This window comes from Pempheris klunzingeri, chromosome 4 (assembly GCF_042242105.1).
Source record: "Pempheris klunzingeri isolate RE-2024b chromosome 4, fPemKlu1.hap1, whole genome shotgun sequence".
NCBI classification, from domain to species: Eukaryota; Metazoa; Chordata; class Actinopteri; order Acropomatiformes; family Pempheridae; genus Pempheris; species Pempheris klunzingeri.
Genome location: NC_092015.1, coordinates 20,743,360 through 20,764,198, shown reverse-complemented (window position 1 = coordinate 20,764,198; position 20,839 = coordinate 20,743,360). Strand labels below are relative to the sequence as shown.

The window sequence follows — 20,839 nt, the reverse complement described above, 5'->3', positions numbered from 1 at the left end:
GACTCTACCGAGGGGTCAAAGGTTAATTAGAAATAAATGACTTCTACACATATATATGATTAGACTTCACTCTATGCTTCTGAAATGAGCCTGTGACAATATGTTGCAGGAAAACAGTGTTGTTTTAAAGGGTCACGATCAAAAAAATACACCGGGAGGCGCTGATTTCCAAAAATGCAGCTGTGGCTTAAAAATGCTCACAAAAGTCATACATCTCAGGAAGAACAAACATCCCTTTACATTGACCCACTTTGGTCAGCAGTGCTGCATGGTAACAGTTTTATTTCGCTGATTCTCGTGCTTTGCTGAAAGACGTCCTCACGCTGAAGCTCCATCGGCCAAGTCTACGTCAGACGACTGTTCCCAAGCTGGAAATTGAGGTCATGTTGCGTGAAGTAGAGAAATAACAATTGTTTGTGGGTATAGTCACATTTAAAACGTATATATATATATATATATATATAAATAATCTTGTGTTAAACTTATCAGCAAATGAACCAAAATCAAGCACTTATATAATGTGTCTGGCAACACATCTTTTCAAAATGCGAATGTGAGTCTTCCTTAAGCTGCCTGTTAGAAATAATTCTGTATTTCTACTCGTCTGTGTCAAACATCAGAGACCACAGTGGTTCATGCTGCATTATTTCCCTTCACATAGATCTCTTGTTATACCACCATGCTGCACTAACCGTGCCTTGTCTCCTGCAGGAGGTCTGGAAATAGTCTCAGGTTATCTGTTTTGTGTCTACACTGTGTGACATGAGGTATGTGAGAGAAAAGCATGACTTTGCTTGCCATGGAACGAATCCTAGATCTTGTTACACTGACTGATGACTGAGTAAAAAAAAAAAAGAGGAGCATTTTCACAGTTAGAGTTGGAAAGTGTTCTCGTTGCAGGTCTGCACTTAATTATTATTACAAAAATACCAACAATGGTTTTTAAATGTTTTTTTTTTTTTATATTCCAGCAGCTAATCCTAGAAGCCTGCTGAGATGCAGATTACCTCTCTTATTGCATTTATCGGTCACTTTTACACCGCAGCTTCATCTGCCCTGCATATCTGATCATATTTACCAACCGAATGGGGATCAGCACAGAGTAGAGCCTGACTCTCTAAACATTCCAGCATCTACGTAGGAGGGGGGGGGGGGGAAACACAGACTGTGTCTTCTGAGTGAAGCACACTGGCTGCTTCTCCTTCCGATTTTTCCCGTTCTGCTGGGCGAATTGGGCGAATAACAGCAGGCAGACGAGACAAGAAGGCCAACGGTACACAGAGAGAGAGAGAAAATAAACATTAGCCGAACAGATACACCCAGAAGGATAATATTTGCACGACAGTCACTGTAAAAGCCACATTCATCAGCTGTTGAAATAAGGTTTAACAATACACTACCTGCCTCGTGCTCTGATGCTCGTGTTGTAAAATGTGTACAGTTTTGTCGGGGAACAGGAAGTGTAACAAGAACGTTACCACTCCAATCTGTTGCTCGTAGGGTTGGAAAGATACGAAGAACAGTTTCTCTAATGGAAGATTTCTCTGTTTACGACTCTCTGATTTCGTAAGCCCTTGAAACCAAGTGGCTTGCCCGCACTCAGAATAATCAGCTCAGTGTTGGAGAAGCAGGAGTCTTGCATCACCCTTCTCACATTGGTGGTCTGAGGAGGGAGTTTCCCAGAGGAAAAGGGATACATCCTGAGACTGCTGCCCTCTCTGTCATTCTCCTCCATCTGGTTTCCATCAGCAGCTGCTGGGCCGGACTGTGTAAAGGTTTTCTCAAGGGGCACCACCTTTTTCCTTTTTCTTTTTTTTTTTTTCTTCCATTGCTTCCATTTCATTGACCTCTTTCCACTGTCTCTGTCCCTGCTCTACTTTTGTCTTAGCTTCAAAGCGCTATAATGCTTAAACAAAGGCAAATAAATAAGTAACACTTGTCAACTAACTAAGGTGAGTGAGAACATTATGGTTAATGTTCTTGTGGTTATGGTTAATGATTAATGGGAACGTTATGGTTAATGTTCTGGCTTCAGAGAGCTGATTCTAGTCTAGTGACGCTGATGGCCGAGCCACACCCGCCTTGTCTGGAGTCTTGGCGGCCGCCTGATAATCCAAAGAGCTAAATCTTCTGCCCCCAGGGTGGTGGATGCTCCGTATGTAGCTAAACACTTACATGGCTGTACTTCAGGCATCAGGCAGACCCAGCATCACTTCACAACTTACCTTGTAACCAACGTAGAGACATTAAAATTCAGGGTTTATGATCTTTTCTTTTGGCTCCAGTTCATATCCTCACTGCTGCATTTTGGATGAGTTGAAAGAGTTGGATATGGTAATGACTTGTGACTGGGGCAGGAACAGGGAGAGGTGCCCGGCTGTGGCTGAACTGAGATAAAAAAGAGGAGACTTACGTGACCTCTAAATCCGCAGGGGCTAAAAAAGCGACTTCATTTTTGATGTTTCTCAGTCGCGCTGCCCTGTGAAAGCCAAAAGTCAAGCCAACACCAGAAACTGCTCAATTTCTGCAAACCGCCAGGGAGCGAAAGCACGTTAGTAGTAAATATTTAGTGACAAGAGGCTGTCTTGTTCACTTTCCCAGGGGAGTGAGAACACATCCAAATACAGGAGACAAAGTGATCCTGTCACTGAAATAAACATTTATAGGAGAACTCTTGAAATGTATTTCCCTGTGAGTGCCTCTTCTATCTTTGCAAAGCTGCATTTACCGGATCTACTTTTTCCTCAAGCCACGAAACATCAGAAGTATCCAGGCAGAATTACAGAAATAGGAGAGGGATTTGAGACCATTTTCAGTAAAAGGCCCAAAGTCGGCTGTAACAGTATCAGAGGCTACTGAGCCTCTCTCAGCTTGTGCTGTTTGCCAAACACAATGAGCTCTCTTGTTTGAATGTTTCCTTTGTCATGTCTCCTCTCACAATTTCTTTTCTAAACACACAAGGTCTTAAGTGACAGGCTAAATGGGTCAAATCATTTCTGACGCGGGAAAATGGCATTATAATCTCATTTTAATTTGAAAAAAAGGATCACTGTAAATGACATATTACTGTCAGGTAAACCGTCCGTGTTTTTATAAACTGGAGCTCAGACTTTCAAAGCCAACGTGAGACATGAACACACAGTATTTGTGAGCAAATGAGGTGACTGCTTCACTGCACTGTAATTACATCCACATGATTGGGCCCGTGGATTATGCTGCTTGGCTCAAAACTACACGGTTTCCTAAACTTTAGCTGGAGACACTCCACCGACCTTTCACAGCTGGACCTCCCTCGCAACACAAATTCTTCATTTTCATACAACATTTCTCATATTTCAGAACTTTCTCCTCAGATAATTGGCTCTAGGTTCTTATTGCATGCTGGAGGATGAAGATACTGCGTGTAATGGCCCTTTATTAATATGATTAGTGCTTCCTCTGTTTGATCAGTGGTATGTTCGGATGTAATGGGGCTAGAGCCAAAGATTTTTTCCCCAACAGTTGTTGTGCTAATGAAGCATACACTGTTTTCCATTCCCTTCCTTTTGTTTTCCATTCTCAGGAATAGAGTGGGACACTTAATATTACATTGACTATATCCTTATATCATGTTACCACTTTTTTCTGTGTTTCACATAAGGTGTTCCAGAACTGTCAGGACTCTCCTCGTGTGCTGTAATGTGGATAGGACTGCCCTCTAGTGGACGAGGTTGGAAACTACAGCGTGTGGGGATTCTTGAATCCTTCGTTTTGAATTCCTGAATTGTTGAGTCTCTCTCTTTAATCAGAGGGTTTGGTCTAGACCTGCTCTTTATGGAAAGCATCTTGAGATAACAATGTTATGAAGTGGTGTAAATAAAGATTGACTGATTACTTCAGAATGCCGCCATGGTTACCCAGAGCCCAAGCTGACACCTGTACAATGCTTGTTTTATCCAACCAACAGTCCAAACCTAAATATCATTAAATTCATTTTTTGACAATAATTAAAAGCAGCAAATCCACACATTTGAGAAGCCGGAACAATGAACTGTTTTTACATGAAAAAATTACTTAAAGAATTATCAAAATGATAAGTCGACTAATTGATTAATCTTGCTTCAGCTGTGCTTCTACATACTGTTGGGCTGTTTAATTTATAACAAAACATCATGTGTGCTAAAAAAAAAAATGTCAAGAGGTGAGAGGTGTTTTCTGTCTGAACTGTAGTGGGACAGAAGTAGAAGGAAATATAGAAACAAATTCCACCTCTGCTAATACTACTGTTCGTTCAGTGCCTCACTCAGCTGGTGTGTGTGGAACATTTAGTATAAAACCCTTCAAATGATTGTGTGGGGAGTTTGTTGAATAATAAATGATCATACCTCCAATTCTCAGCCATGCTCACTACAATACTGGTGTATAATATCATGTATTTTCATACTGTGCAAACTCTTCACTTCTTCTGACTGGAGTTTATTACACCAGTGCGTCACATGCGACACCATACACTCCCCACACAAACCATATAACTCCTAACAAAGTACAACAAGGTTTGAGCTGAGCTGATCAAAGACCACACTGATTGCCTCGGCTTACTTAGATTTCATTTAATAAATAATTTGCCAACGTTTTTGAAAATACTGACAAGAAAATTCACGTCACATTATGTCAAGACGATGAGCATGACACTTTAAAATGCAATCATGTATGCTGGGGTTACCTGCTATCTGCTTTTATTTCTCTGCTTTTATTAGAATTCACAAAACTAAGGAAAAACACACATACAGAATATATTACACTACTAAGCCCTTTTGTTGAAATACTAATGTGAGTGAAACAGGAAATGAGCTGACACAGCAGCCTTCAGTCCTAATCTGCTAAAGATCTTGTGAAACTTGTAGCACAAATATAGAGACGTAAAATAAATAGAATCTGACCTACATGTGTCCAGCACTAGTAAAAATACATTTTCTTGACAAAAACCTGTTTGACTGTAACAGGTCACCTGCACGTTTCTCCATTTCCCTGCAGATCCAGTGAACTGCATCTCTCTGTGTCTCATCTCTTAACACGCATGCTTGTGTGGATGTCGCTTATCGTGAAGATGTGTTGCGTGCCACGCAGCCAGATGTATTGTTCTGCCTTTGCATCAGCAGTTGAGAATGGAGTTGGTCCTCAGGATGCGAATGACCTTCCTTGAGGTGTAACTGTACTCGTACTGCATGTGTTCGTGGAAGAAATACAAGTATCCTGAAAAAGACAGAGTGGGGTAACAGTCAGGGAGAGCGTCAGTGAGGAAAAAATGCTACTTTTAGGTGCTTTAACTGTAGTGAAAATGCGATATTTGAGGCTTCGTTATACCGTAATGATAAACAGCGGCGTCGACCTCGTCATCCATCCCAGGAAAATCTTCCTCAATGGATCGTGGGTAACCACTGTCCATGGTGCCTGCTGCTTCGTCATAGCTGTGAGTGACAAAGAAAAGGAAAACAGCATTGATGAAGCAAGGGAAGAATGACTCTGGGTCAGTTTGGATCTCCAGGAATATTGGTCTGTGCAGAGTTAAAGACACGTTTTCAGCTTTACTAGAACTGTAATACCTCCAATAGTCCTCTTCAGTGAAGAGTAGAGTTTTCCCGGTGTCTCTAATGTGCACGGCTGCATCGATCTTCCTTATTTTCTTAGGTAGACCAAGTTTGTGTATGTACTTTGGATAGCCGTCCACAAGGTTATACCCATTCAAAGCCCACATTCGGATCCCTGTTGAAAGATAGGAGAGTTTTAGTCCAGATGTGCTGTATCCAGTATCTAAATACACATATAACACCAATAAGTATATATAACCCACCGCTGAATATGATGACTAGATCCTTCTCTGGGTTCTCGTACGCTGCGTCCACCTTGTTGGGGATGGAGGGCCACGTGGACTTGATCAGCGTCTGCTCAGGCTCCGGCATCTGAGGGTGGAGACGCCAGTAAAACCTGCAAAAAAGTGCGGCAGCTTAACAAAACATAGCAGAATTGATTGATCTACAATATGTCTCATATCTCATCACTATACACGCTGAGTAACAGAATAATCAACGCCTCCTCACACACCATCTAGTGGGTTTGGTTCACCCACTATCAAACAGTGCTGTAATACTGGAGTTTATGTGATAGCATCGTTGTGTGTTCCACCATGGATCCTACTGTACCTGTCTTTGAAGATGATGGTTTCCCCTCTCAGCTCTGTGACAGCATCAAAACTTAACATGGGGTCACATTTGTTTGGTGCGTCAGGCTTTGGCTTCACTTTCCTCGGGTTTGGGTTTGGGCCTGTGATTGAACATCTGGCGTTACATCTTATTTCCATGAAAAAGTACGGCCAGTCGAATGAAGTCTGTTTAATTTGTGAATTTAAGATATTTGAGCTTATAATCAATTTCGAGACTAAACACAGATCGTGTATTCTCCTACCATACAGAGCTTGAATGCCTTCAATGTCATCTTCAGACAGTGGGTAGCCTGTAGCGTACGAGTAGACAGGGTACATCAGGGCGCCCGGGTCTGAGGAATGGGACATACCGAGGGCGTGGCCCAACTCATGCGCCGCCACTATAAACAGGTTGTAAGCTGCAGGGAAAAGATGCTCGGTCAGAAATATTGTTCACATATCTCTCACTGCCTTGGGATACAGTTTAGTGACTCACGTTGGACACTTGTGCAGAACTCTCACCTGATGAATCTTTGGTCCAGTGTTCATCCTCATCAAAGTGAGTGTCTCCTCCGATGCCTTGGCCAGGTGGGTAGGCATGAGCGAGCAATCCATTAGGCCCATCAAAAGGGTTATAGTCTCCATGTTCTACAGAATAAAGGACGGACCATTTTTAAATATGCTGAGCAGAAGATATAAGATATATGTATAGTACATCCGGATGAACTTATTGTACCTTGTGCTCCAAAACTGATCATAATGTCAGCGTTGCCCTCGCGCAGCTTCTTAAAAGTCAGAGGGGTGACATCAGACCAGACGTTGAGCGCGTTGCGGATGGCTCTGTCTACATCAGACTTCACCAGATCTGGTGTATAATTCACTATCCTGGAACATCAGGGGATAGGAGACAAGGAAAAAGAATGAACGAGTGACGCTTTTGTTCACTTTCTGTACAAAAATACTTTTGTCACCACCTAAATTCTACTCACAAGTGCCTTTATAGTGCCTACCTGAATGTGACATTGTTAGTTTGCCATTTGAGGTGTCGAGGGAAGTGGTTGTACTCCCCAATATCTGGGACGCCACATCTGGCCTGCTTCATCAGCTCCAGGGTGTTGTCATCCAGATTGCCTGTCACCTTCAAAGGCGGAGGAGGTGGAAAGAACATATGTTACAAAGGAGCGCTTGTTGCCAAAGTACTGTAGGAACAGAGTCCTGTCTGTCCCGCGCTGTATGTTGCTGTGATTCCTACAAAACAGCTTTCTAGAAAACACATCTTTAGTATAAACTGAAACCTGCCTCAGTATTCTCATCTCTCTTTCAACTATGAATAGAACCTACTCACATTGAAATATCAAAATCAAAAATATCTACAAAAGCAGCAGTGATCTGCTCATTTCACCATCAGGATTAATAACTATTCAGGTCTGGTCACCTTGAGTTTGAAGAATCTCTGCATCTCCCTGATCTTGGACTGGAAGGCACCTGATGGCCTCTGTCGACCTTGGAGACCAGCTGGAAGTCCATAGAACCGACGGAGGTACTTCTGTTTATTGGCAGAGAACAAAAGCTGAACGACATTCATAATGATGTGAACAAAAAAAAAACTAGGCGTGGATTACTCCATTCCACTTGAAGCCAGCTTACGAGACTAAATGACATCTGAATTAGAGACTTCAGATCTTACCTCTGCTAAAAGCAAGTTGTCTTTGTCCCCAGATGACAGAGGCAGAGCAAAGGAGTGAGCGGCCAGCGCCAGCAGCAGCAGCAAAGCTATCATTGTTGTTGTCTCCGTGTTATCCAAACCAGTCATTGGGGTCAAGAAGCTCTGCGGGGTATTTATGGTGTTTTGGGTCCACTTTTTTTTTTTTTTTCAAAGGGGCCTGGTGATTCATGTAAAAGCACCTAGCCACTTCCTCCTCTGTCTGTTGAGAATGTGCTTGTATCTGTAAAACTACAGTCACTGTGGTTTGAGTGCACTCCTCTTAACCCACCTAAAATGCTTTGATCAAACGTTTCCCAAATTGCCATGACTCAAGGGTTTTGCCAATAGATTCAGTGAAAATGCGTACGCATCAAAATTATGCACTTTTTGTCCTTTATTTCATTTTTTTTAAAACAAGAATAGCAAGGCATGCTGGTCCTTTTCTCGTTAGCAGATTTGTCCCTTTTTTGGCAGAAAATATTCTGGACTTTCCTTTGATAAGGATCATTATTTACTATCCACATATCCTCTTCAGTTGAAAATAGATAAATAAATAAATGCCCTCCTATAAAAAAAAAAAAAAAAAAAAGCAATTTTGGGAATTCTGTCAAGCTGCTGCTGGTCTCATGATAGTCAGTCTGCGTCTTGTTATTTTAGGTTGAAGACGTTTTAGGATGCGTGACTAACAAACGCACGTCAAAACGAAGAAAGCGATGATCAAAACATGAAATGCTCTGATTTACACAGCGCGTTTTGCTGTGTGACTGTGTTCGACGTGATGTGACAAACACTGAACAAACACTCAGTTGCTTGAATGCAAAACATGTGTTCTGTGTGGGTTTCGTGTGGTAATAACTGAAATCCCTGATGTAGGCTTTTTTTTTTTTCTCTGCGTCCCCCTCTGAGTAGTATGTGATTCAGAGTCACCGGGATTACACAGAGCATAAATCACAGATTGAATGCGTAAATCAATATTGAGGAGCATAACATGGAAACCCTGCCGGCCTACAACAAACAGTACGCTAAATTCTGACTAACCGCTTAATACAGCATGCAGTACAAGTACAATAACACAAAATGAGAGATAACAGAGCTATTTGCTCAAACTTTGCTGGTCAGTTGATTGGCTTTTAGTGAAATATCTCAACAACTCTTGGATATCCAGTTGAGCCCACAGGTCAGGGTCCTTATAACAGACAATTCACCCACTCACACACACACATTCAACTTTTCATTTTGCGTCATTGTCTAATCAAAATTTCTAATTTGCAAAAGTAATGAGATTCCCATCAGCCTCAGCTGTACTGTGTTTAGTGCTCATTAGGAAATGCGAACACGGCAACATGTTCAGCTAACACGTTGAACATGTTAGTTCAATAATTCCTGCTAGCCATTTGCATGTCAGTCACGTGAGCACTTCAAAGACGTCACACTGAGGTGGGTAAAAGGCTCACAACGCTTCTCACGGAGCGAGAACTGAGAGAACTATTATGATATTATGTTCATTTCAACGAAAAAGTCGTTCTTGCCATTTTAAGTCACTCTTTGTTCGGCGTTGCAGTAGCGATGACGTTCAAAATGATATTTTGCTTTAAAAGATTTTGAGAGTATTGTTCCAGACAATAGGAAAATACAGTGACAATAGATCTGTGTGGTAGCTGCAGGACCATGGAGCCAAGGCAGGTAAAGACATGCTGTCTATTACTGCTTCTACCACATCAGTGTGACATAACAGAGAAACGCAGGCCATGTAATTATTTGCTGCTGCCACAACAATGGAATTCCTTGACTTCTGCATAGCAGGAAAAAGGCTCGTATATTAAATGAAGATTTGCACATTTTAAAACAGTTTTCCTGAATCCAACTATTCACATAATGGCCTTTTTACTATATGATCCGATTTTTTTTTTTTTTTTTTTAGAGTTAAGCATTCAAAGAATTCTGTCCAACTTTAAATTGCCACACTGACAACAATTAGGACACGTCAAACAATGACTCGACTGTGTCACAGCTCCTGTCATTATCTACATACTTTTGGAAAACGTTGTGTAATGACAATGTTTTGCTAAGTATGAGACTGTACGTCAAGTGTAGCAGTCCCAGCCAGGGATCAAGCCGCTGGGCCACCAGAGAAAACCTCACAGACTGTTTCAACTAGTTCAGATTCCAAGCACTTGGTGTCACTTATTATGCAGGAGCAACAGTTATGGTGGAGGTCAGTTGAGGAACATTAGCTACCTTCTGATCACATGAATCAAATTCACATGAATCCTATACTTTTCCCTAAAAAAAAACAATCATTAATTATTCCATATTATACTTAGAATTGTAAGGCATTATACAGACGTCACAGGAAAAGTCAAGCTCATCTGCGTCCCATTTGCGACAGCGTGTGTGATGTGTAACAAACATTGTGTCCAAACACTTCAGCATCCTGTGGAGACAAATATTTCTGGAGTAACATCATTGTTTAGACGGTGGTTAACAGAGAGCTCCTGACTCATGCCAGGGGAAGTTGGCAGACAGGGGGATTTTTGCTGTTATTTTAAAATGTCACTGACAATCACACACACACACACACACACACACACAAATATATGAAAACATACACACTGCTGACATGTGCTGTGACCCACTTGCTGACGGCCTATTCAAAGATAGCCACAGTACTGAAAAACCTTATTTGACCTATAGTGTATTATAGTGGCAGGAGTGAGGACTCGAACCTGTGACGATGAACACACATTTGTCACACTGTTTGGTTCACTGAATGATATTCTTGTTACGCGAGTGTTACTTCAGGTTGCTGAAGTGAGCAGCACTGTCAGTGTGTCTGTATTTTCTTTTTTTTAAATCAGAGATCCTCTTACTTGATTCAAAGGAACAATCTATGCAGTAGGTCTACAGCCATGCTGGTTGTCCCATGCTCGGGGCGGGGTAAAGAAATTGTAAACATTGCCTGATGGTGGCGCCAGAGGAGAACAAATGTTGTTTATCCCCTCTGTGTTTCAGACTCAGCTCGTAGGACGTGCTCACAGCTTTACATTAAAATATCTGTTATTGAATATCATGTGGGGTTGTGTATTGCGAACTCTTTTCCAAAATATGTTACTACTTTTTAGTTTTCACACCGGATATCCTACAGGTTTCTTCCTTTATTTGCAGATATTAATTACAGTAACTTCATCATCTCACATCATCTATTTAAATCAGCTGTACTCTCATATAAAGAGAGAAATCCAGAAGTGGAGATATGCGCTGCTCATTCATGGCAAGTTAGCAGCAGAAAACTCTGAATGCGATCCCTCATCATCCCTCATCAACCTCTCTCTGACACAACAGGGAAGTGGTTGATGCCACTGCGCCTCGTGTCTTTGGCAGGCTTTGGCAGCATGAAGATGTTACTCTGCGGTTCGTTGCCTTCCCCCCTTTCAGGCAGTCTTTGCTCTTATAGATATACAGATATGACCAGCAGATTTGGTAACATCTAATTCAAAACCTTTGAGGTTTTGTTATTGTTAATCCCAGTGCTTGGACATGGTGTGATGGACTAGCCACACCCACCATGTTAGTGCAAACCAGTTTATTTGATCCAACAGGGCTGTACAGGGATGAGGTAAGGTGCGATAAAATCAACCACTTCCCTGCTGTGTCAGAGGAAAGACTGCGCTCCAGTGGACCGACCAGCTGTGATAAACATTGGTGACTTACTTCCTCCACTGTTTCATCATGTGAAACAGCTGTTAATTATCTGAGTAGTTTTGCTGAGATCAAATCCTTTTTAAAAATGCTTTGAAACACTGCGGCACGTCAGCCTTTGACAGTAAGATGTGCGCCTGCTGTCCCTTAAGATGCAGAAGAATAATAATAAGAAAAAAGAATTTTATATTTCACTGTTGCCCATGTGAATTCATTGGTTCAGTGAGTTTAGAGAGTATGTGATTGTGCTTCGTTTGAGTGAGAGCCTGCGCATTTATTTAGCTGCACTTTCATTTTGCTGAGTCAGCAAAATTGTGGAGATATAATAAAGCCTTTCTCCTTTTGATCCATCTACAAAACCACCATAAATGGTCAAATCTACATTGAAAACACTTTAAGGCTCTCAGTATTAATTTGGTGACTAATTTACTGAATGTTTAACGTGTGTCTGCAGCTGCAACAGACAAGCTTCACAACGAAGCTGTGAAATACTGCGCCTTCCTCTGCATTGAAGTTTTCTGCAAGTTTGAAATAAATCACAACCAACTCATTCACATGCAGCTGCTTCGCGGTCACAGAGTTCGGACATGTAAGGATTGCTTCTTTTCTAACATACAGCATGTAATTTGTCAGTGCAAAACAGCTGCAGATGAATATACTTTGTGAGATAAATGACCAAAGAGGCTGCTGTGTTATTTTGCAGTAACATACAGGCAGAGTAAGCTCAGACCTTTTCAACCATACAACACAGCTTGACATAGTGTATAAACATATTTTCTTGGCAACAGACTAAGGAAAAATAATTAGTTTATTATACAGAATTTGTCATTTTAATGTATGGAACACTTAGTGTAAGTCTCTTTGGACTGATATAATGTAATGTATCATAATGACATTAGACATGGTCAGTGAGCCATGATATAATTCAGCAACAGGCTCTAAAGTGAGGAGTTAGATTACGCAGATGCCAGCAGAATCAGAAATGATAGAGTACAATATTGAAACTGTAATTTAATCTTTGCACATTGCAAGTCCACAAATAAAGCGCCAAAAACAGACTCAAATTAAAATGCTGAGCAACTGCAATTGCTGCGCAACCGCTGACATTCCAACCACGGTGACTGCTGTGGTGTGAGGTCAGGCAAGCTCAGCAAAATCCAGAAACTACATGGACTGAAGAGACACCAGAGGAGGGCAGCAGAGACTCTAGCAGGACGAGAACTCTCCCTTGGGTCACCTGCGTGTCTGATATCATGCCCCAAGTGTTAAAGATCAACAGAGGCCAGTAGAAAATAGACCTCAAACATCTTTCAGTGTCAGATTTGCTCCGTCATCACACGGGCCTGTAGATGCACATTTTATATGTTGTCATGATTTGCTATCTGGTCTTATCTGTGGCTTCTTGTATCGATGGGAAGCACTGAACATGAGCTGGCTTTGCCACAGACTGTCTCAACATGCCCCTTGTGGCTCATTTGTCCTCCAGTAACATATTGTGAAAGCTCTTAGAGGAAGCAGACGCTATCATGTTGTCATTGTGGTATCTGATACGTTATGTGCATCTGCTATGTTATATGTATGTGTGTGTCTTCTCTGTGAATGTTTAGGTAAGAGAATCAGAGAGGATGCATGATATGTGTTATAAGGTCAGGGTGCTGCAGGATGACTTCCCAAGAGGGACAATTTCTATACATCCCTCCATATTAGGGCAAGACCTCTTTGGGCCTTGCTACTGAGGGAAACCATATGGTGAGGTAAGCATTTCTAAAGGTATAAAAGATGACATTCAGAGAAGCTCGGGGAAGACGTTAATTTGGCAAGGGGATACTCTGTCTGTAAGAGACAAATAATTGGGTTACGTCTTTCCAGGCAACCATGGAGCCTGTTAGACAACTGATCTTTTTGTAATAAACCTATTTTTATGCAACAAGTCCTTGTCAGCGGCCGTTTTTCCTCCCATCATCTGCACATCATCGGCATCACAGAAGTCACAACATCATCTCTGAGTGTGTAGCTATATTACTGTTGCGAAACTGCATTGCTACATTCAAAATATATTTTAAAAAATAAAATGGTTTTAAAGCCACTGGTTAAAATGAGTGCAGTAGTTGGATGTGTTGGGGGAGAGGTGGGGGGGGGGGGGGGGGGGGGGGGGGGGGGGGGGTGCACAACACAGTCTGCCACAGGCGCTTACTTACTTTTTCACCATTAGGGGGAGCCATAGTCATACATTCTCAATGTGGCTTTAAAGGCACAATCCCTTGTTTCAGTTTTGTTTAATTATTGTGTCTGTTTCATTCAATTTGCATTCGCGTGTTTGCTATATAGATACTGGAGTTTTAAAGGACCACAGTATAAATCAGACATAGGGAAGAAAAGTTAAAATTAAAATCAGAAACAAGTTTACTGACAAGTAGGCTTTCACATACAGGGAAGCTGCTTTGGTATTTTGGTGCATAATGGTCACAATAATCATAGTAACAGAAAAGAAAAGTACAAGTACAAGTACATATATGTATAGTATACTGGGTAAAAATTAAAAGAAGCTGTTCAGTGTGTCCTGAAGGATTTTGACTTTGTCATGTCACTCTGACTCTCCTTTTTGGTGCTCTGATGACATACAGCGTCTTCACACAGTGCATGCAGTGGGAAAATACAGACGTCATTACAGATAAAAGATGCTCTCCAAGACAAATATTGCTCATCGTTGCTACTTGTTCTGATATGTAACATTTCTGGCACCATGTCAGTGCAAAACTGTATGTTTGGGGCAAAACAGAGATGTTTCTACTGGTTTAATTACCATAGCGGTTTCTCCCAGCTTGTAACCTTGCAGCTCCAAACAACACTCTCAGTCATCACCCCTGCTCAAAATGACTTCATTACCTCGTCTGTACTCAGACCATAAAACCAGAGCGACACAAATTCTTCAGGTCTTTCTATGAAGGAGTGCGGCGTGCCGTGGAAAACTTAGCTCATGTTGCCCCCGCAGAGGAATGCGGCTGGTCCCATAAAGCTCCACAATGACCAATCAGCTGTAATTGTAGCCTGAATTTACCGCGGCACCACCCTTGCCAGTCTAGGCGGCCTGGCTGGCGGCCATTTTCTTTTTCGAAGGCCCTAAATCCACCCCTGCAATTTCAACTCCCTTTCAGCGAACTCTCTCATTGAAGCATTGTGCATTTGGTGCTAAAATGGGACGAGAACGGGCTTTGATGGTGTTATTTCGGGAGCCCTTGCAGAATGCGTGGGACTGAGCAGTGCCACCCAGCTCCTTGTGTTGCATCAGTCTGGAGGGAGCGTGGTTGAGGTTTCTCTACTGAGGAAATCTTACACTCAGTATCACATTTTTGATGGTGAAATTTTGAAATAAATGTTTCGAATGTAAATACATGATTGTACTGAACATTCTCACAGCGCGTGTTGCAGAAAGAATCATTTTCTTTGCTGTATGTAGCCTCTGTTTCACACTGTACTCATCTTAGTCACGTCACTTTAATCAGTGTTTAATCGAATGGTTTCAGCCCTACTGTTGCATTAAATTTGAATAAGGTGTTCAAACTGAAAGCATACACTGAATACATCATCTTTTTAGTCATCATCATTGGAGCAAACATGTCACGTGACAAAAACTGTTCAAATGTCATTTCTTTCTTTCCTCTTTTTGCTGTCCTTGGCTCCCTGCAAACCCCTCCCTAATTCCATAGTACTGTCTGAGGCTTCCCTCGGATTTGCAAGTGGTATGAGTCACAATAACCATTTAAAAGGCTTTCTCATTAACCAGAACTTCCATCTCCATGTGTTCAAACGAGGCCACTACAATTCATGTAGTGTTTAGTCTGTGAAATGCATGTCATGCTGCTCTCTTGCTGTGTCTTGGTCTTGCTTATGCCCGGTCCGTGTTTTACGGCGCCCACATTTATGCCGGAGGGAGAGATCTCTCCTTCCACAGAACCACAGGTTGACTTGAAGCTGGCCACTGTAAGTGCGTAATTGCATAAGCTTGCATTACAAATGTTTGAGATTGGACTGCATGTGACTAATTCTTGTACAATGCCAAAAGACATGTCAATTTAAAAGTGTTTTTGTTGAGGGTGGAAGAAATTGCAAGGATCCCTTCCTCGCCTGTGTGTGGGATTTTGTGATAATGCTTTTTATTTCTTTTGTTTTGCGTGGGTGGGGGGCGGAGGTAAGTGACTGCACTGCCCTCGGAGTCCTTGTAGCTATTATGTTGCATGCTTTAGCAGATTCTTTCAGCATCCTCATTTCTTTCTCTCTCTCTCTCTCTAATTTCCTTTCATAAATGTAACCTTGGAATTGTTGCAATCTGCAAGGGAATTGTTTTCAGTGTTGCTCTATGGAAACTCTTTATTCACTTAATTGTTGTGAGGGATTTTAGTTGTGATTAGAGAAGGTGTTATTGTTGATGTTGAAAATCTGATCACCCAAGGGTGTAGATTAGTGCATTAATGTAGACCTTATGGATTGATGTAATGTGCAATTTGATGGATGCTACAGAGTGTGATAATAATGTGTAATCTACTAAAATACATGCTGGAAAAAAAGGATCCAATCCACAAAGAGAAAACAGCGTTCTACCTTATTGAGCGAGATGTGCAGGACCAGTTGATTTTCACACATCTTCAACGTGATATCTGGATCTTGAATCTACTCATAGGAATACCTTCAGCAGTACTACAACCTGGAAAAAGAGCCCATGGGGCGCATGAAGCGGAGCGGGTTATCTTTCACCTCCAAGGTCAAAGACATGCAGATATTCTTTGGCTTAAATGCCACAGGGGCGCTGGACTCAGACACCCTGGAGGTGATGGGGAGCCCTCGGTGTGGCGTTCCAGATGTGGAGGAGTACAGCCACATCCAGGGGACACGCTGGAACAAGAATGTCATCACCTACAGGTATCTGTGTGGTCTTTTTTTTTTTTAAACTTTATTTTTCAGAACAGCACAGTTCAAGACAATTTTTTTACAACTGTTTTTTCTCCTTTTTTCAAGGATGGAAATAAAGAAAAACAGAACAAAAGAAAACATGGGGGGGCAGTTATTTGTGTGTTCTTTAATGTTGTCTAATATAGATAATAGTTCAGATGCTACCACTCTTTTGTAACTCTTAGTGTGAGTGGAATTACAGTCTGAGAGATATATCTGTTTAAGAATACTACGGGCATGTCTGACTGAACTTGCAAGACTTAAAAAAGTCTGGCTGTCCCACAAAGTTGTGGGAAACATATGAGGTAACAGACAATAAAACCTTTGGCACAAATACAGAATAGCAACTGTCACAAATGATTATGGTTAACAGATTTTTGGGTCGGGTTGTACTCTTGCCTCTGAGAGGTATTGTGGGCTTGTTAAAGAGCCAAATTCACCATACATGCTTGAATTATGTAACGCTGTCTGAAACGTCCTTATCCAGTTCTTTGTGGGTTCTGTTTGGGCCATGCCTGCGAGATAACTTGCAGAACAAATGTATAATTAAAGAGAAACTGCTATTGTGTTTTGTACAACCATAAGCACAGCGGAGGACACGTTTTTTTTTTTTGTGTCAGTCCATGGACTTTGGGTAGCTACTGTTCTTCTAAAAGCATCACAAGTTGGTAAAATGTTGTGCCGTCAAGAATTACCATGAGATTTCTGAGATGTATATTCATATTGAGGTGACACTGTGCCTTGATCTTTATGTTAATCAACAACATGGCATGTACTTATCGCTGTTGCAGCATTGGCAGGTACACCAGAGATTTACCTCGCAACACGGTGGACTCCCTGGTAGAGTCAGCCTTTAGCGTTTGGGCCAGAGCCAGCAGTCTCACGTTTGTCAGGACACAAACCCGCAGCGCTGACATCATGGTGGAGTTTGTCACCCGTGGTGGGTTTGTCTTTTTGTTTGATAGTGAGAGAGAATATTGAAAACATTCTCACTTACAGAACAATACACTTTTCAGTGATATATCTTATGTATGCTACATATTATGTAAAACACACATCGGAAGCTTCAGTGGTGATTTAACTGCTAATCAAGGCAGCGTCAGCAGACTTATTTAGAGGAGGTGAACAGAAGCCTGTAATTTCTTTTGGCATGAAAGGCAATTATTTTCTGTGTGGTTTCTATTTTATGTCTGACCTGGACTATATCATGAAGAACACGGTGACTTGTACCCATTTGATGGACCCAGGGGCACGCTGGCTCACGCCTTCGGTCCGGGGTTGGGCGTCGGAGGGGACACGCACTTTGATGACGATGAGCACTGGACAGCAGGAGAAACAGGTGCTGAACTGAATCGCGCCGACACTCCACAATGATAATGGAGGAACTTAATTGATATCTACAAAAACTATTTTTTCTTTGTGCGATTGCAGGTTTTAATCTGTTTGTTGTAGCTGCACATGAATTTGGCCACGCTTTGGGCCTGAAACACTCCAGAAACCCAGAGTCGCTGATGTATCCGAACTATAAACCCTCCCGTCCAGCAAACCTATTATCCAAAGAAGATTTGGCAAATATCAACGCACTTTACAGTAAACAGTTTCTATCTATTCATAATCATAAACTGACAGTACTTGAGGTTCAGCAGCAGCGATGGAGTATAGTTACGTGTGTGCTTCTGTGTGTCAGGTCCAGTCAGAGGGCATCCAAATTACTTTTCGAGGTACGGCTGGAGCTCTCAGCAGAACCCCTGGCTGTCAGGGCCTCTGCTACCTCGGCTCATGCAGAACAGATGTGCTTCAGACCTGACCTTTGACGCAGTGTCCACACTTGGGGATGCCACCTTCTTTTTCAGAGAAAGGCATGTTGATTCATGTCTGCGTTTATGTATAAGAAGATATACTTCCTCTGATTGTATCTCTAGATTTAGTCTCATGCGGTTGACTGATCTCAGGATCTGATGATTTACCGTGTAATACTGTTATAATCTACCATTTAATAAATACATGGAATGTCATCCTCTTAATAGTTAGGTACTTTTACAAGGTTTGGTTATTCAAATTTTCAGTTTAATAATCAGCACTTTCTTTTACCACTCCAGGTTGAATTCAGAGATCTTGGTTATGATTTCAATTGCATCCTATAATCATTATTAATTATAAATGTTTTGATCCAGCCAACAATGTTTTTCCCACCAGATATCTCTGGATTAAACACAATGAGCAATATGACATCAAAGAAGGACCCATCACCAACTTCATGCCCAAGATTGAAACCAGCATCGATGCTGCCTTCTGGGTGCCTCGCAGGTCGACAGCTTATCTCATTCACGGTAACTGTCTTGAACAAATCAGTGTTGCGGGTAAACTGCAACTCTAATTTGTTTTTGTTGATCTCACTGCTTGAATCTACTTCTAATTTCTATGTACAATCGAAGCATTAATCAATACTAAGAGAAAACTGATTCCACTGATTTCTTTGCCGTGTCTGCAGAGTCCATGTTCTGGACAGTGAAAGGCTCTCTTGTGAAGGGAAAGCCTCGAGCACTCAGCCACTTTGGGTTTCCAGCCTGGGTCCAGGACGTCGATGCAGCGGTGCACATAGTGAAAACAGGACGGACCCTTTTCTTCATGCATGACATTTACTGGAGGTGAATAAACCACACAAATCCAATATGTCAGATATTTAGAATATCCCTACTGTTATTATATATCAGTTGTGGGGATCCTCTAGTTTTTTTTATAGCCTTGTGACTCAAATTGGAATCAACCAATACAGCAACTGCACTCACTTAAAGGACCATTCCTACTTGTTGGCATGCACCCACAGACCATTTTACTTTTCTGATTTTGATTGTTTGATGTCATTTTTAGACCGTTTCACGCAGTTGCTCAAGCAGTGGTAGATGGAGTAAAAAAACTTGCACGGTAAAAAAAAGTCGACTCAGATCTGACTGAGAGATCTTGTTTGTAATTTGGACCTCACACAGTGAACAAAGGGCTCAATTTGGACCCTGAGGTCTGATGACGAGATCATACTAGTAGCAACCGCGAACAAATGTTTTGTCTGAGCTTCGAAAGAGGAACAGATGATCATGAGTCATGGCTCCCGGCAAACGTTGTTTATGTCGTGTCTTTTTCAGTTACAATGAAAACCGAAAGGTTATGGATTTCGGTTTCCCAAAGTACATCAGCGAGGACTTTCCTGGAGTCAACACAACAATAAATGCAGCTTTTCATAAAGAGGGTGAGCCAGTGTAATAATTATTATCCACTGTATGTAAAAATGTTCCTCAATAAAGCACATAATATACATGTACATAGAAACAGTAGGCGGAGTGAGTGATGGTCTAAGTGGAATGTGCAGCAACCTTGTCTAGATTTAGTAGGTTGTGCCTCTAGCATGAGACAGAAGCTAGTCACATTGTTATTAGTAGCACAGGAATGCTAATTTACATGCATCAGCTGAGTGTAGTGAAGTTTTTACAGCGCATGTGGTTCCCCTCTGTGATTTTAAACTGTATAATTTACCCACTTTACCACTCAAAGCCCTTCATATCATTTCAGCTGTGAGCAAAAGTGGATATTTTACGCTCAGAAAGACACTCATCATCATTGTCATCATCATCCTGCTCAGCAACAAACAGCAAAAACATTCGAGACAAGCCAACGTGAGAAATGGTCAAATGTGTGAATCACTTTGTTTGCTTCTCTGCTTTTCCCATCTCAGGTTTCATCTACTTCTTTGCTGGACCGCAAGTCTACAAATACGACTACACCCAGAAACATGTTGTGGGAGTTGAGAAAGCAAATTCCTGGCTTGGATGTTGAAATACCGGCAAACATGCAACGGGGACATGACATGAAAACTCTAATTAAATTCAACAACAATCAGAAAAAAAACACTGCGCCTCTTCAATTTCGAGTGGAGTTTTATTTATCGCCCGTCACAGTCTGACAAAATAAAGAATAACAATTTAAACCTAATGATACATGTGTGTGGCTTCCATGTGTACTCTGCAGTAAAATGCTCCCAGCGTCGGCTTTTATGGTTTGTTCTGTTTAAATCTCTGGAGACTGATTAATTAGGTTTGACTCTCTAATAACTGCAGGTTTTGACTTGATTGAGAAGAATCTACAGAAGTTACAAACTATAATTTAGGCTCCTGGTTTTTATACTACAAAACACACTGCACACACACGTTTCACCACTACAGACAGAGAGCCCAGACATAATATGTAGACGTTTCATTGGGAGGTTTTAACCACAAAACCTCCAGAAAATTGGGGCAGGTAGACCCAGCTGTAACTAC

General features: G+C 41.6%; 2 protein-coding genes across 2 annotated transcripts; one reads left to right on the top strand and one right to left on the bottom strand.

Annotated features, from left to right (window-relative positions):
• Positions 1 to 5,131: 5,131 nt before the first annotated feature.
• Positions 5,132 to 7,991, bottom strand: mmp13b (matrix metallopeptidase 13b). The gene is made up of 11 exons (XM_070828890.1): positions 7,866 to 7,991; positions 7,614 to 7,724; positions 7,189 to 7,316; positions 6,915 to 7,063; positions 6,701 to 6,826; positions 6,442 to 6,597; positions 6,180 to 6,300; positions 5,831 to 5,964; positions 5,583 to 5,742; positions 5,344 to 5,447; positions 5,132 to 5,232 (listed from the first exon to the last, which is right to left on the bottom strand). Exons 1-11 carry the CDS (start codon positions 7,989 to 7,991, stop codon positions 5,132 to 5,134), a joined length of 1,416 nt encoding a protein of 471 aa, XP_070684991.1.
• A 7,437-nt stretch (positions 7,992 to 15,428) lies between these two features.
• Positions 15,429 to 20,357, top strand: LOC139199602 (matrix metalloproteinase-20-like). The gene is made up of 10 exons (XM_070828661.1): positions 15,429 to 15,563; positions 16,261 to 16,499; positions 17,321 to 17,469; positions 17,743 to 17,868; positions 17,961 to 18,119; positions 18,217 to 18,388; positions 18,726 to 18,859; positions 19,021 to 19,177; positions 19,670 to 19,773; positions 20,257 to 20,357. The coding sequence occupies exons 1-10, from the start codon at positions 15,429 to 15,431 to the stop codon at positions 20,355 to 20,357; spliced, it is 1,476 nt and encodes a 491-aa protein (XP_070684762.1).
• Positions 20,358 to 20,839: the final 482 nt, after the last annotated feature.

What these genes read in the sequence shown, in the direction of transcription:
- mmp13b (XM_070828890.1), bottom strand. Translation starts at nt 7,991, where the DNA reads ATGACTGGTTTGGATAACACGGAGACAACAACAATGATAGCTTTGCTG. An exon ending in AGGCATTCAAGCTCTGTATG is followed by an intron (nt 6,301 to 6,441) that starts GTAGGAGAATAC and finishes GTTCAATCACAG; the next exon opens with GCCCAAACCCAAACCCGAGG. An exon ending in CGCCGCTGTTTATCATTACG is followed by an intron (nt 5,233 to 5,343) that starts GTATAACGAAGC and finishes TGTCTTTTTCAG; the next exon opens with GATACTTGTATTTCTTCCAC.
- LOC139199602 (XM_070828661.1), top strand. Translation starts at nt 15,429, where the DNA reads ATGCATGTCATGCTGCTCTCTTGCTGTGTCTTGGTCTTGCTTATGCCC. An exon ending in GGTGGAGTTTGTCACCCGTG is followed by an intron (nt 17,470 to 17,742) that starts GTGGGTTTGTCT and finishes TATATCATGAAG; the next exon opens with AACACGGTGACTTGTACCCA. An exon ending in CTGGACAGCAGGAGAAACAG is followed by an intron (nt 17,869 to 17,960) that starts GTGCTGAACTGA and finishes GTGCGATTGCAG; the next exon opens with GTTTTAATCTGTTTGTTGTA.